Here is a 15,462-nt window from a genome sequence, read left to right on the forward strand (position 1 = left end):
TGTAATCCTTATATATAAGATCATCCCACATTCTGTATAAACAATAGTGTTGTATATATACCATACTTATCCCTCTCCGACCGTTATAGATTTTACTATATTACCATTGATGCGAATCTCTAGCTACATAATATAGCAACAAAGAGATTAATGCCCATGAATAATTAACTCTATCCTCTGTGATTACAATTATAAAACCTCTTACCAAATAATATAGGAGGTAGAGCTTAACACCTGACACTATAAGTGAGAGGTGAATTAATATATAATCTCATATATGTGAAATACCACAGGATCACCCCCCTTTATATATGACATGCCTGACACTATATGTGAGAGGTGTTATTGTAGTACACTAACTAAAGATAATTGTGTACTGTAATTGGGAATTAATGTGGGATCCTATGGTAAAAGTCAAACATCTGACACTATAAGTGAGGGGTCAATTGACATTGCAGTGTGATATCTCAAGCAAGAGGATTAACGTTTAATATAAAAAAAGGGGCGTCTTATTAGCATATTATGAATCGTATATATCAGTAAAATTTATATAGGGATTTGACATTATATACAAAAGGCAAATTTCAGCCCTATATCTACAAGAATCTACATACAGATATTGTATATCAATAAGAGAGAGGTTATATAAATGAATGTGTGATGGACCCTACAAATCCAAGGGAATCATAACATATTGTGAAACACAGGAACAATTTGCTACATTTTCCAAGACTGCAACATTCAATTTATACTTTAGTAACATAGAGTCCGGGCTCTGTGCCAGAAACGTTTTTCTAGACATTGAAGTAACTATTTGAACACAATTGTGTCTATGTGGATTATAAATATAAAATAACTTCAAAATAATACTGACACATATCAGGACAGTGATTTAATAGCACAGACACAAAACAGATGCTCAGTTTTTTTTTAATGAATCTGTTTATTTGATTTTCCTTTTCTGTAATTCACAGTGTTGTCATACTTTCACATATTTGTTATTTGTGGTTTTAATATTTCGCATATTAGCTAATCCGTAAAATACGTTAGAATACATCGTTATATTTCAATTTTAACGGAAACAATTAAAAGTTATATTTTACATTTTTGTGCACCAAAGTCTTTCCTTTTTTTCCCTTACTCTACACTGCGACATGATCTGTGGTAGCACCCCCTTGGAAATATGATTAATTGATGAAATATATAAATTAGGTTTTTTTTTTCATAATTTACTTTTCCTGTGCAACTGACTTCTCCCTCCCCCCTTTTCCCTTTTCTTGTGACCAGAAGATCCGAATACCAAGCCCTCCGAGGCCAATCCGGGGCAATCAGAATTGCCTGGACTCTATGATTCCCGATTCGCTTGAGCTCCCGTGGGAGCAATGGAACTGGAGTAAACAGGTAGACCAGCCGGTAAGGCCAAGGCAATGTCAGGGCATCTACTGCCCTCGCCTGAGGGTCCCTGGTTCGTGGGCAATACCAACGAAGCTTCTTGTTGAGTCGAGAAGCCATCATATCTATTTGTGGGCAACCCCACTGGTTGATGATTTGCTGAAACACCTGATGGTGAAGCCCGCACTCTCCCGGGTGGAGATCGTGATGACTCAGGAAGTCCGCTTCTCAGTTGTCCACTCCAGGAATGAAAATGGTGGACAGTGCTCTTGCATTTCTTTCTGCCCAGAGGAGTTTCTTTGACACCTCTCGCATGCAGGCCCTGCTTTTTATCCCTCCTTGTCAATTGATGTACGCCACTGCTGTGGCTTTGTCCGACTGTACCTGGATCGCGTGATCCCTGAGTATAGGAGGCTTGAAGCAGAGCATTGTAGATCGCTCAAAGTTCCAGAATGTTGATTGGAAGGAGGGCTTCATGGGCTGACCACCTGCCCAGGAACTGAGCCCCTTGGGTGACAGCTCCCCATCCTCTCAGACTCACATCCGTTGCGAGGAGGATCCAATCCTGAATCCTGAAACTTCTGGCCTTCCAGGAGATTGGAAGACTGCAGCTACCACAGGAGGGAAATCCTGGCCTGAGGTGACAGCCGTTTGATCTGGTGCATCTGAAGATGTGATCCGGACCACTTGCTCAGGAGATCCAATTGAAATGTTCTGGCATGGAACCTCCCATATTGGATCACCTCGTATGAGGCAACCATCTTTCCCAACAATTTTATGCAAAGATGGATGGATATTCGAGCAGGTCGGAGAACCATGCGGACCATCTCCTGAAGTGTTCTCGCCTTGTCCTCTGGGAGGAACACCTTCTGGGCCACAGTATCCAGTAACATACCCAGGAACAGGAGCCGCTAAGTTGGCTCCAGGTGGGACTTCTGTAAACTGAGAATCCACCCATGGCGCGACAGAAGTTGGATAGTGCGGTCGATATGGAGCAATAAAAGCTCCCTGGATCTTGCTTTTGTCAGGAGATCGTCTAGGTAAAGGACAACATTGACCCCCTGGACCCGGAGTTGAAACATCATCTCCGCCATTAACTTTGTGAACACCCTCGGAGCTGTGGACAAGCCAAAGGGTAGTGCCTGGAACTGGTAACGATCGTACAGCAGGGCAAACCTCAGATAAGCTTGATGAGGTGGCCAAATCGGAATATGGAGATAGGCGTCCTTGATATCCAGGGAGACCACGAATTCCTGTTCTTACAGGCCCACAATCACTGCTTGCAAGGATTCCATTTTGAACTTGAAAACCTTTAGGTAAGGGTTCAAGGACTTTAGATTCAGAATGGGCCTTACCGAACTGTCTTGCTTCGGTACCACAAACAGATTGGAGTAATAACACTTTCCTCATTGTTGTATTGGTACTGGAACAATGACGTGGGACTGGGCCAACTTTCGGATGGCCTGTTGCAACGTAACTTGCGTATCCTCCAAAGCTGGTTAGCTGTATTTGAAAAATCGTTGGGGAGGAGTATTGTCGAACGCCAGCTTGTAGCCCTGAGAAATTAGGTCCTTGACCCAGGTATCCTGGCAGGAACTCTCCCAGACGCGGCTGAAGTGACGCAGTCGAGCTCCCACCTCGAGATCCCCTCGGGGTGGGTGGGCACCGTCATGCTGAGGACTTAGTGGAAGCAGAACTGGTGTTCTGTTCCTGAGAACCAGTGTTTGTAGGTCTTCTTGTCTTACCTCTGGTGCCTCTAGCCGCATTGGAGGCACCTCTGGCCCTAGATCAAAATCTGTTAGATCGAAAGGGCTGAACAGACAGCCCCGGGTAGGAACGCCTAGCCGGCGGGGCCCTAGAGTGGAGAAATGTGGATTTCCCCACAGTAACCTTAGAAATCCATGTATCCAACTCAATCCCAAAGAGCCATAAAGGGGAGAGATGCCACACTGCACTTGGACTCTGCACGCTATCCACTGACGTAAACACAAGGCCCTGCGCGCCGACACTGCCATGGCAGAGGTCCTAGCATTAATATTGCCCGTCTCCTTGAGCGAGTCAGTGTTCTGAATGTGCTTCAGGAGAGTCACCGTAGTGACCAGAGGCATGTCCTCGGAGAGGCACTCCTGAATTGAGAAGCCCACGTGTGAATAGCATGGGTCATCCAGCTACCTGCTATGACCGGCCTTTTGCGATACACCTGCTGCAGTGTAGATAGACTTTAGTGTAGTCCAGTGATGGCTAACTCCAGCTGTTGTTGAATTACACATCCCAGCATGCCCTGCTACAGTTTTACTATTTGGCCATGCTAAAACTGATGCAGGGCATGCTGGGATGTGTAGTTCAACAACAGCTGGAGTGTCAAGGTTAGCCATCACTGGTGTAGTCTCTATTTTTCTGTCCCCAGTGTCCTTTATGGTAAAGGAGCCCCGGGGCAGGCAGCACCGCCTTTTTAGACAGTCTAGAGACTGATACGTCAACCCCCGGGGGTTCTACACATAATTTTCCACCTTCAGGAGAAAATGGGAAAGTGTGCAAAAATCTATTTGACACATGGTATTTTTTGTCTGGATTTTTTCAGGCTAACTTAAACAGGTCATCTAACTCTGTAGAATCAGGGAAAGTGACATTAGGCTTGTTCTGCGTAAAGAAAAACGACTACTGTGACGCAGCATCCTCTAGAGGGAGCTTTAACACGTCCCTGATAGCCAGAATAAGGGGTTCAATACCCTGAGCAGAAGTGGAATCCCCACTAACGGGATCCAAGTCCTCCCCATCCTCCTGTATCTCATCATCTGAATCAGAGAGTAGAGCAGGTAAACCACACTTTTGTGGTCCTGATTAAGAGAGGGGAGGCTGTGTAACATCTGCCCTGGCAGCTAGGTCTGCAACAACCTGCTGTAGTAGCTGAGTCTTTTGAGCATTAGCAGTGAGTTATGATGACATATGAGATATCATAGTTTTAATGGCACATAGCCAGGAAGGCTCTTGACCCTCTCCCCCAGCCCCTTCACTGAGTTGTGAAGATTGGCTGCATTGTTCACATGATACAGAATCAGATTATAAGGGAGAGAATCTGGTGTGGCTTACACTGCATAGTTTGTATTTACCCATGTTTACAGTAAAGTACAATTACATACACATACACGCAGACAACTAATAACTTCGCAAGCCTGCCCTTACTATATGTGAGAGGGAGATAGACAGAGGAGACCAGCTCACCACAGCTACACAGCCCCAGTGAGGCTGGGGTGTGGTATGGAAGGTAGATAGTAACTAGGTTGACAGTGTCTAGGTCGACCACTATTGGTCGACAGTAACTAGGTCGACAGGTCAAAAGGTCGACATGAGTTTTTTTTATGGTTTTTTGGTGTCGTTTTCTTCTTACAGTGACCGGGAACCCCAATTAGTGCACCGTGTTCGCTCTCCATGTTTCGGGCAAGGATTACCGTTCCAATCGTAGTCCACGTGGATCGTTAAGTATGAAAAGGTTCAAAAAAAGAAAAAAAAAAATATCGTGGAAAAACTCATGTCGACCTTTTGACCTGTCGACCTAAAACTTGTCGACATAGAGACCCTGTCGACCTAGTTACTGTCGACCAATAGTGGTCAACCTAGATAGTGTCGACCTAGTTACTGAAACCGGATCCCGTGAGGCTGTAAGCTGTTATATCACAGTGAAACACCTATGATTACTATCCTTTATAGGACACAGATTGTGTATAATAGCGGCTCTCCCCCTTTGCTACACCCTGTACCAGTTTTCCAGCGTTTCCTGAGTGTCAGGAGGAGCTGTGTGTGCCTGCTGCTGCTGCTGTGAGCAGAGGAAGGCGACAAAAAATAAGATTTTAAACCTACCGGTAAATCTTTTTCTCCTAGTCCGTAGAGGATGCTGGGGACTCCGTAAGGACCATGGGGTATAGACGGGCTCCGTAGGAGACATGGGCACTATAAAGAACTTTTAGTATGGGTGTGCACTGGCTCCTCCCTCTATGCCCCTCCTCCAGACCTCAGTTAGAGAAACTGTGCCCAGAGGAGATGGACAATATGAGGAAAGGATTTTGTTAATCTAAGGGCAAGAGTCATACCAGCCCACACCATCCACACCGTATAACATGGAATATACAAACCTGTTAACAGTATGAAACAGAACAGCATCAGCCCGAGACTGATCAAAACTGTAACATAACCCTTATGTAAGCAATAACTATATACAAGTCTTGTAGAAATATGTCCGCACTGGGACGGGCACCCAGCATCCTCTACGGAATAGGAGAAAAAGATTTACAGGTAGGTTTAAAATCTTATTTTCTATTACGTCCTAGAGGATGCTGGGGACTCCGTAAGGACCATGGGGATTATACCAAAGCACCAAACCGGGCGGGAGAGTGCGGATGACTCTGCAGCACCGATTGAGCAAACGCAAGGTCCTCATCAGCCAGGGTATCAAACTTGTAGAATTTTGCAAAAGTGTTTGAACCCGACCAAGTAGCTGCTCGGCAAAGTTGTAACGCCGAGACGCCTCGGGCAGCCGCCCAAGAAGAGCCCACCTTCCTAGTGGAATGGGCCTTAACCGAATTTGGTACCGGCAATCCAGCCGTAGAATGAGCCTGCTGAATCGTGTTACAGATCCAGCGAGCAATAGTCTGCTTAGACGCAGGAGCGCCAACCTTGTTGGCCGCATACAGGACAAACAGAGCCTCTGTTTTCATAACCCTAGCCGTCCTGGCTACATACATTTTTAAGGCCCTGACTACATCCAGGGACTTGAAGTCCTCCAAGTCACCCATAACCACAGGCACCACAATAGGTTGGTTCATATGAAATGAATAAACCACCTTAGGCAAAAATTGAGGACGAGTCCTCAACTCAGCTCTATCCACATGGAAAATCAAATAGGGACTCTTGTGCGACAAAGCCGCCAATTCGGACACCCGCCTTGCAGATGCCAGGGCCAATAACATGACCACCTTCCAAGTGAGAAATTTTAAATCCACCGTTTGAAGAGGTTCAAACCAGTGAGATTTTAGGAACCTTAACACCACGTTAAGGTCCCAAGGTGCCACCGGGGGCACAAAAGGAGGCTGGATGTGCAGCACTCCCTTCACAAAAGTCTGGACTTCTGGGAGAGAAGCCAATTCCTTCTGAAAGAATATAGATAGGGCCGAAATCTGTACCTTAATGGAGCCTAACTTCAGGCCCATATCCACTCCTGTCTGTAGAAAGTGGAGAAAACGGCCCAGATGGAAATCTTCCGTAGGAGCATTCTTGGCTTCACACCAAGATACATACTTCCTCCAAATACGGTGATAATGTTTCGCCGTCACCTCCTTCCTAACCTTTATCAGAGTAGGGATGACTTCCTCCGGAATACCTCTCCCAGCTAGAATCCGGTGTTCAACCACCATGCCGTCAAACGTAGCCACGGTAAGTCTTGGAATACGCAGGGCCCCTGCTGCAACAGGTCCACCCTGAGAGGAAGAGGCCACGGATCTCCTGTGATAATTTCCTGAAGATCCGAATACCAAGCCCTTCGAGGCCAATCTGGAACAACGAGTATTGCTTGTACTCTTTTTCGTCTTATGATTCTCAATATTTTTGAGATGAGAGGCAGAGGAGGGAACACATAGACCGACTGAAACACCCATGGTGTCACTAGGGCGTCTACCGCTACTGCCTGAGGGTCCCTTGACCTGGCACAATACCTCCGAAGCTTTTTGTTGAGGCGTGACGCCATCATGTCTATTTGAGGAAGTCCCCAACGACTTGTTATTTCTGCAAAGACTTCTTGATGAAGACCCCACTCTCCTGGATGGAGATTGTGTCTGCTGAGGAAGTCTGCTTCCCAGTTGTCCACTCCCGGTATGAAGACCGCTGACAGAACGCTTACGTGATATTCCGCCCAGCGAAGAATCCTGGTGGCTTCCGCCATTGCCACTCTGCTCCTTGTCCCGCCTTGGCGGTTTATATGAGCCATGGCTGTGACATTATCTGATTGAATCAGCACCGGTAGGTCGCGAAGAAGAGTCTCCGCTTGTCGTAGGCCGTTGTATATGGCCCTCAATTCCAGCACGTTGATGTGTAGACAAGCCTCCTGGCTTGACCATAGTCCCTGAAAATTTCTTCCTTGTTTGACTGCTCCCCAGCCCCTGAGGCTCGCGTCCGTGGTTAACAGAACCCAGTCCTGAATGCCGAACCTGCGACCCTCTAGAAGGTGAGCACTTTGCAGCCACCACAGGAGAGACACCCTGGCCCTGGGGGACAGGCTTATCTTCTGATGTAGTTGTAGATGAGACCCTGACCACTTGTCCAGAAGGTCCCACTGAAATGTCCTTGCATGGAACCTGCCAAAGGGGATGGCCTCGTAGGCTGCTACCATTTTCCCCCAGAACTCGAGTGCATTGATGAACAGACACTCTTTTTGGTTTTAGCAGGTCTCTGACCATGTTCTGGAGGTCCTGGGCTTTTTCCATTGGGAGAAAAACCCTCTTCTGTTCCGTGTCCAGAATCATGCCTAGGAATGATAGTCGAGTCGTTGGAACCAATTGTGACTTTGGCAGATTGAGAATCCAACCGTGCTGTTGTAGCACTCTCAGGGAGAGCAACACGCTCTTTAGCAATTGATCTCTTGATCTCGCTTTTATCAGGAGATCGTCCAAGTACGGGATAATTGCGACTCCTCGCCTGCGCAGGAGCACCATCATCTCCGCCATCACCTTGGTGAAAATCCTCGGTGCAGTGGAAAGCCCAAACGGCAACATCTGAAACTGGTAGTGACAGTCCTGTACAGCCAATCTCAGGTACTCCTGATGAGGAGGATATATGGGGACATGAAGGTAGGCATCCTTCACGTCCAGTGATACCCTTCCAGGCTGGAGATCACTGCCCGGAGCGATTCCATCTTGAACTTGAACTTTTTCAAGTACAGGTTTAGGGATTTTAGATTCAAAATGGGTCTGACCGAACCATCCGGCTTCGGGACCACGAACAGGGTTGAATAGTACCCTTTTCCCTGTTGGACCAGGGGAACCTTGACAATCACTTGATGTTGACACAGCTTTTGAATAGCAGCCAGTACTACTTCCCTCTCCGGGGGAGAAGCTGGCAAGGCCGACTTGAAAAATCGGCGAGGGGGCACCTCTTCGAATTCCAGTTTGTAGCCCTGGGATACAATTTCCATTGCCCAAGGATCCACGTCTGAAAGAACACAGACCTGGCTGAAGAGTCGAAGACGTGCCCCCACCGGTGCGGACTCCCTCAGAGGAGCCCCAGCGTCATGCGGTGGATTTAGCAGAAGCCGGGGAGGACTTCTGCTCCTGGGAACTAGACGAAGCAGGCGTTCTTTCCTCCACCCTTACCTCTGGTGAGGAAGGAGCCGCCCCGACCTCTTCTGGACATATGCGACCGAAAGGACTGCATCTGATATTGTGGAGTTTTCTTTTGCTGTGGCGGAACAAAAGGCAAAAAAGCAGATTTACCCGCGGTAGCTGTGGAAACCAGGTCCGCGAGACCATCCCCAAATAAAACTTCACCTTTGTAAGGTAAAACCTCCATATGCTTCTTTGAGTCGGCATCACCCGTCCATTGTCGGGTCCACAGGGCTCGTCTAGCAGAAATCGCCATGGCGTTGGCTCTTGAACCCAGCAGCCCAACGTCTCTCTGAGCGTCTCTCATATATAAGACTGTGTCTTTAATGTGACCTAAGATCAATAAAATGGTATCCCTGTCTAGGGTATCCAGGTCAGTTGACAAGGTATCTGTCCAAGCTGCTACTGCGCTACATACCCACGCCGATGCAATTGCCGGTCTGAGTAAAGCACCCGTATGCGTATAGATAGATTTTAAGGTAGTCTCCTGTCTGCGATCAGCAGGATCCTTGAGGGTTGCCGTGTCTGGAGACGGCAGTGCCACCTTCTTGGACAGACGTGTTAAAGCCTTGTCCACCCTGGGTGAAGATTCCCACCGTACCCTGTCCTGTGCAGGGAAAGGGTACGCCATAAGAATCCTCTTTGGAATCTGCAGTTTTTTGTCTGGAGTTTCCCAAGCTTTTTCAAATAACTCGTTCAGCTCATGAGATGGGGGAAAGGTAACCTCAGATCTCTTTTCCGTATTCATGCGCACCCTCGTGTCAGGGACAGAGGGGTCCTCAGTGATATGCAAAACCTCTTTTATTGCAATAATCATATAATGAATACTTTTGGCCACCCTTGGGTGTAACCTCGCCTCATCATAGTCAGAATCCGTGTCGGTATCAGTGTCTGCTATTTGGGATATGGGACGTTTTTGAGACCCAGAAGGGCCCGGTGACCCAGTCGAAGCCGTGAATTGACTCCCTGCTTTTTCCCTGGACTCTGCTTTGTCCAATCTCTTATGTAATAAGGTCACATTTGCATTTAAAACATTCCACATGTCCATCCAATCATGAGTCGGCGTTGCCGACTGAGACACCACAATTATCTGCTCCACCTCCTCCTTAGATGAGCCTTCCGTTTCAGACATGCCGACACACGCATACCGACAAACCTCACACACACAGGGATATATCTATAAGGGGACAGTTCCCCAACAAGGCCCTTTGGAGAGACAGAGAGAGAGTATGCCAGCACACACCCAGCGCCAACTGACACTGGAAACAAATTCCCAGATATAGCGCTTTTATATATAATAACTGTGTAATACACTCACTGCGCCATATAAGTGCCCCCCCCCCCCTTTTTTTTCTGCCCTCTGTCACTGTGTTCAGCAGGGGAGAGTCCGGGGAGCCAGTGTCGCTGCAGTACTCTGTGGAGAAAATGGCGCTGGTTAGTGCTGAGGGACCAAGCTCCGCCCCCTCCGGCGGCGGGCTTCGGTCCCGCTCAATTCTATTAAAACTGGCGGGGGATTTATCCACTAACTGCATTCGCAGCCTAAATCAATATAAATGCCAGCCTAGAGGTTTATATTGCTGCCCAGGGTGCCCCCCCTGCGCCCTGCACCCAACAGTGCCTGCCAGTGTGTGTAGTGTGTGGGAGCAATGGCGCGCAGTGTTACCGCTGCGCGCATACCTCAGGGAAGATCTGAAGTCTTCTGCCGCCTTGAAGTCTTTTTTTCTTCTTATACTCACCCGGCTTCTGTCTTCCGGCTCTGTGAGGAGGACGGCGGCGCAGCTCTGGGACGAACGGCGGGGGGAGACCTGCGTTCCGACTCCCTCTGGAGCTAATGGTGTCCAGTAGCCTAAGAAGCAGAGCCTATCACTTAAGTAGGTCTGCTTCTCTCTCCTCAGTCCCACGATGCAGGGAGCCTGTTGCCAGCAGTGCTCCCTGAAAATAAAAAACCTAACAAAATTATTTTTCAGAGAAACTCAGGAGAGCTCCCCTGTAGTGCACCCAATCTCCTCTGGGCACAGGATCTAACTGAGGTCTGGAGGAGGGGCATAGAGGGAGGAGCCCGTGCACACCCATACTAAAAGTTCTTTATAGTGCCCATGTCTCCTGCGGAGCCCGTCTATACCCCATGGTCCTTACGGAGTCCCCAGCATCCTCTAGGACGTAAGAGAAATGCAGCTGGTCCCGCTCTGAGGTAGCTCCGCCACCCCCAATGGTGCCGGAGCTACAGTGTTTTTTATACTGGAAATGTCTCCCAAATACAGTAGATTAAAAACATCACACAAGTGCTAGTTTAAGCCACCGCTAGCCAGTGTACATAGGGGCCTATAGCGCCCCCCCCCCCCAGGAGGTTCCCGTATCCCTTCCCTGCGTGTCAGCTGCACTTTGAACTGGGGGACCCCCTAGCGGGGCCCCCGGTTTGTACTCACTACTGTCGTCACCTTCAGCCATCTGTTAGGGGTGTGTGGCGTGCTGCGATTGCGACAGCTAAGGCGCAGTGCCCCACTGTACAAACAACCTCTCAGGACAGTGGTCCTGCAGCGGGGAAATGGCTCTGACACATTCCAAGGCTGGTGACCCTCCCCCCCCCCCCCTAAGCCCCACGGTGCAGGTATGCTGTTGCCCAAACAGCATACCGAAAATAATGAAGATTGAAAAGAAACTGAAGAAAACACTCTGGAGCTGCAGAGATGCGCATCCTCTCCTGAGGGCACTTTTTTCTAAACTGCCTGTGGGAGGGGGCATAGGGGAAGGAGCCAGCACACCCAGCAAATAAATTTAAAGTGCATCGGCTCCTTTGGACCCCATCTATACCCCATCGTACTAAGTCTCCCCAATATCCCTTATGGATGCTAGAGAAATATATATGTGCTATATAACTATTTATATCTGCACAAGGGTGGTTCAATAAGTAAGGTAACAAGACCTCGAACGTGTGTAATATTCTCTAGTTTATTGTAATTTCCCGCCAGGCTAGAGCAGGTAGACCACTGCTTCCCCTGACGGCCATCAGACTGCGCCTCAGTCAGTCATACTGTCCCAACATCAGCTGCAGGATGGCGGAAACATGGTCACACATTGAGGTGTGTAGTGTGATCTGAATTGTGTCTAAAGGGAACATCAGCAGCTGAAATTCATCCCCAACTTCATGCCAGCTGTGGTCTCCCTGCTCTGGCGGGAAATTAGAAGAAAATAGAGAACATTACACACATAAGGGGTCTTGTTACCTTACTTATTGAACCATCTTCATATATACAGTACAGAATACCGTACAGGTTGAGTCTCCTATATCCAAAATATGGAATATTATGAAATACAGAATTTGTTTAGCGCTACTGAGATAGTGACACCATTGCTTTCTGATGGCTCAGTGTACACAAACTTTGTTTAATGCACAAAATTATTACAAATATTGTATAAAATGACCTTCAGGCTGTGTGTATAAGGTGTATATGAAACAAAAATGAATTCTGTGCTTAGACGTGGGTCCCATCACCATGATATCTCATTATGGCATGCACATATTCCAAACTTCGGAACCCAAACATTTGAGACCCCACATGTGTGTGTAAATATATATATACACACACACACACATATATATACCTCTGGATTTGTCACACAAGCAGCGGCACTCTGAGATTCAATGCAGGCACATAAGTGGTACAACCGTGTAATTTATTCCATCCTGTGAACCAACGTTTCGGGGCTAACCTACCCCTTTGTCAAGGTGAAAGGGGTAGGTTAGCCCCGAAACGTTGGTTCACAGGATGGAATAAATTACACGGTTGTACCACTTATGTGCCTGCATTGAATCTCAGAGTGCCGCTGCTTGTGTGACAAATCCAGGTATTTCCATTTCTCCAGATGGCACCTGAGTAAGTTGTTAAAAACAGGGGGAGTGCCGGTCCTATTTGTACTTTACTTTACTTACACACACACACACACACACACACACACATATAATGTTGTCCCTATGGTTATAAAGCAACCCGACACCGCTCAGTACTCCAGCAACACGTTCTTCCTAATCACTTCTCTATCTCTCCAGGTCTGTGACAGTTTCGATGACGTGACTGCGGCTGATAGTAATAAGAGGTTACAATTCAACCACAGTAAACTGACGAGAAGACAGGATGTACTAAAAAAACAGAAGCAGAGAAAGATGGACTGGATGAGAAAGATGTGAGTAGATAGCATTACAATGTCTACAGTATATCAGACTGTAAAAGCCTGCCACTTGCTGAGACCCCACGGGGCTCTAGACAAGATACTGGTGGATATAACAGTCCCAACATTTGTCAAGGGAAGGTCTCATACAGAACCAAGTAGTACAGTGAAATGCTTTTTCATCAGCAAGCAATATTAATGGACTAAGGGCCTTATTCAGACCCGGACGCAGCCGCGCGTTTATACACAGTGGCCGCATCAAGAGGGTCTGCGTACATGTGCTGGCTACAGTGTGCGTGGCATCAGCTGCAGGCGCCAGTCTCTGGAATGCTTTGAATTCCGTGCATGGTAAATCTGGCAGCATTGCATCCTCCATAGAAACCTATGAAGGATGCGGCTGCAGGGGAGAATGGAGAGATCTGCTGCGGTCCCTCTGTCATACATTTAGGGGATACTAGATATATGCGGGGGGGGGGGGGGGGGTTCAGGGAATAACTGCAAATCTTTTTTGATAACTGGGCCCCTAAAACTCTTTTCCGTTTTGAAAAATATATATGTATAAAGTCCGGCGCTATTGTTGCTGTGAAGGTGCCTGCTGCTAGGTTCATAGCCTAAAAGCAAATATAAAAAATACAAGGACAGCGCTGGCACATTCACATTAAAAATAGTGGTTTTTAATAACACATGTAAATGCATTCACATATACAATACACTCTATTACTTAATAAAAACCATTAAGATATGCAATTCTCAAAGTATCTCTTCCTTTTGTCACCAACCAGCGAATTTGTATGCTCCTCAGTATTTATAAATGCATGCAGCTGAACGCTTAACCTAAATGATGTTATCCAATACTATTGTCCCAGTTGTAACTTATTTCTTTAGTTTGTTACAATAGTAGCTTATACAGCTGCTCATCGAGCCTCGATTGATTTCTCAAGTTGCAGTTCTTTAGCACACAGTTAATTAAAATGCGGTTTCCAAACACAATTCCTCCATACACTTATGCTGATAAATGGTGTACTTCCAGCTTTATAATAGATTGTAATTACCGCTCATGAGACTCATAAAGGTATCTATCCACACGAGTGTGCAGCTTTACACGTATTAGTTAATACCTCTCCCGGCTGTCGCTTCCAAAAACAGCCTTATCCGGAGTCCACCGTCTAGTGCAGGCATGTCCAAACTGCGGCCCTCCAGCTGTTGTGAAACTACATATCCCAGCCAGCATGCCCTGACACAGTTTTGCTGTCAGAGCATGCTAAAGCTGTGTCAGGGCATGCTGGGATGTGTAGTTTCTCAACAGCTGGAGGGCCGCAGTTTGGACATGCCTGGTCTAGTGGATAGCAGGTTAATTGTCGGATCCTATCCGTGTGTATAGCTGTCTCTGGCTGGCCAACAATCAATTTGGATATCCAAAGTCTCCTCTGCAGTGTATACGACAAACGCGTTTCTCCGCTTAAAATTTCAGCTCAGCGGCTTCATCAGTGTCCATGTCTTTTCCGTTTTCCCCAGGTATTACGAGGGAAGTCTCCATGCCCGGACTGCTGACCCAAACACTGCAATCCTGGTGCAGCGGGCCACACAGGGCATCATACAGTCTGTAGAGAAACACGGAGCACAGGCTGTCCTGGACTGGGAAGTGGACGAACTGCTGAACTGGACTAATGCCCTCAATTATGAAGAGTAAATATGCAGATTGCACTTCACAAGTGAATTACATACTGTAGGCCCCATCCAAACAATGTCAGCAATCCAATTTACTGCCATCAGCGAGATAACAATTACACTCAGTATGCCCGAAGAACAGAAATACTCAGCATCCTAAGAACTCATGCTGCAGCAATAAACAGAATATACCCATAGAAAAGCTTGTTAGCAGAGACAGTACTCATGAGGAGGTGTGTTTATACTGTGAATGGAAATACATTACCTAGTTATGGTACCTGGAAACAGATTATTTTTACTGGAGACAGCTCTGTGCTGGGGAAAGAGGCAGTGATTTCCCAGATCTGCTCTGTATTCTCCTTTAGAGAAAGGCTGACAAGCCCCAATAGCAATTCTATACAGGGAAAGCTGTTAAGGTCCATACACATGGAGCGATATAGCTGAGAGATTTTGACTATATTGTCAAAATCGCTCAGAAAGTTAGTGCATATCGCTCTGTGTGTACACAGCCAGTGATAGCGATGCGCGTCCCCGCCAGGTCACTATTGCTGCTAAAAATAGACTGTGCAGGCAAGTCAATTTTGGCTAGGTCGCTGGAAAAGAAAAAGCATCCCCTTGCTTAAATGAGTTAGCCAAAATCGCTCATAGTCAAAATCGCTGGTAAAGTTAGTCAAAATAGCTGGAAAAGTTAGTCAAAATCTCCTACTGCCAGTTCAAGGGAAAACACTCAGTCAAAATTTCAGACAAAATCTCTCCGTGTGTATGCACCTTAAAGGTGCATACCTTAGGAGCCACTGTGCTTAATACAAGCTTACAGACATCTGCCCAACATGGTATAAATGGCAGGTACCAGGGAGATTTCAAAATG

General features: G+C 47.0%; 1 protein-coding gene across 5 annotated transcripts in view; it reads left to right on the plus strand.

The window, feature by feature from the left end:
- Positions 1-15,462, plus strand: part of C2H11orf65 (chromosome 2 C11orf65 homolog) — a 95,783-nt gene that overhangs the window by 66,691 nt on the left and 13,630 nt on the right. For all 5 annotated transcript variants that reach the window (XR_010203085.1, XM_063951606.1, XM_063951609.1 and 2 more), the window contains 2 exons: positions 12,808-12,941; positions 14,442-14,612. Coding sequence is in view for 4 of the 5 variants with exons in the window: in XM_063951606.1 (XP_063807676.1) it covers positions 12,808-12,941; positions 14,442-14,612 (305 nt within the window). In the remaining variant the exon portion in view is untranslated. The remainder of the gene's footprint in view (positions 1-12,807; positions 12,942-14,441; positions 14,613-15,462) is intronic.

This window comes from Pseudophryne corroboree, chromosome 2 (assembly GCF_028390025.1).
Source record: "Pseudophryne corroboree isolate aPseCor3 chromosome 2, aPseCor3.hap2, whole genome shotgun sequence".
Classification (NCBI taxonomy): domain Eukaryota; kingdom Metazoa; phylum Chordata; class Amphibia; order Anura; family Myobatrachidae; genus Pseudophryne; species Pseudophryne corroboree.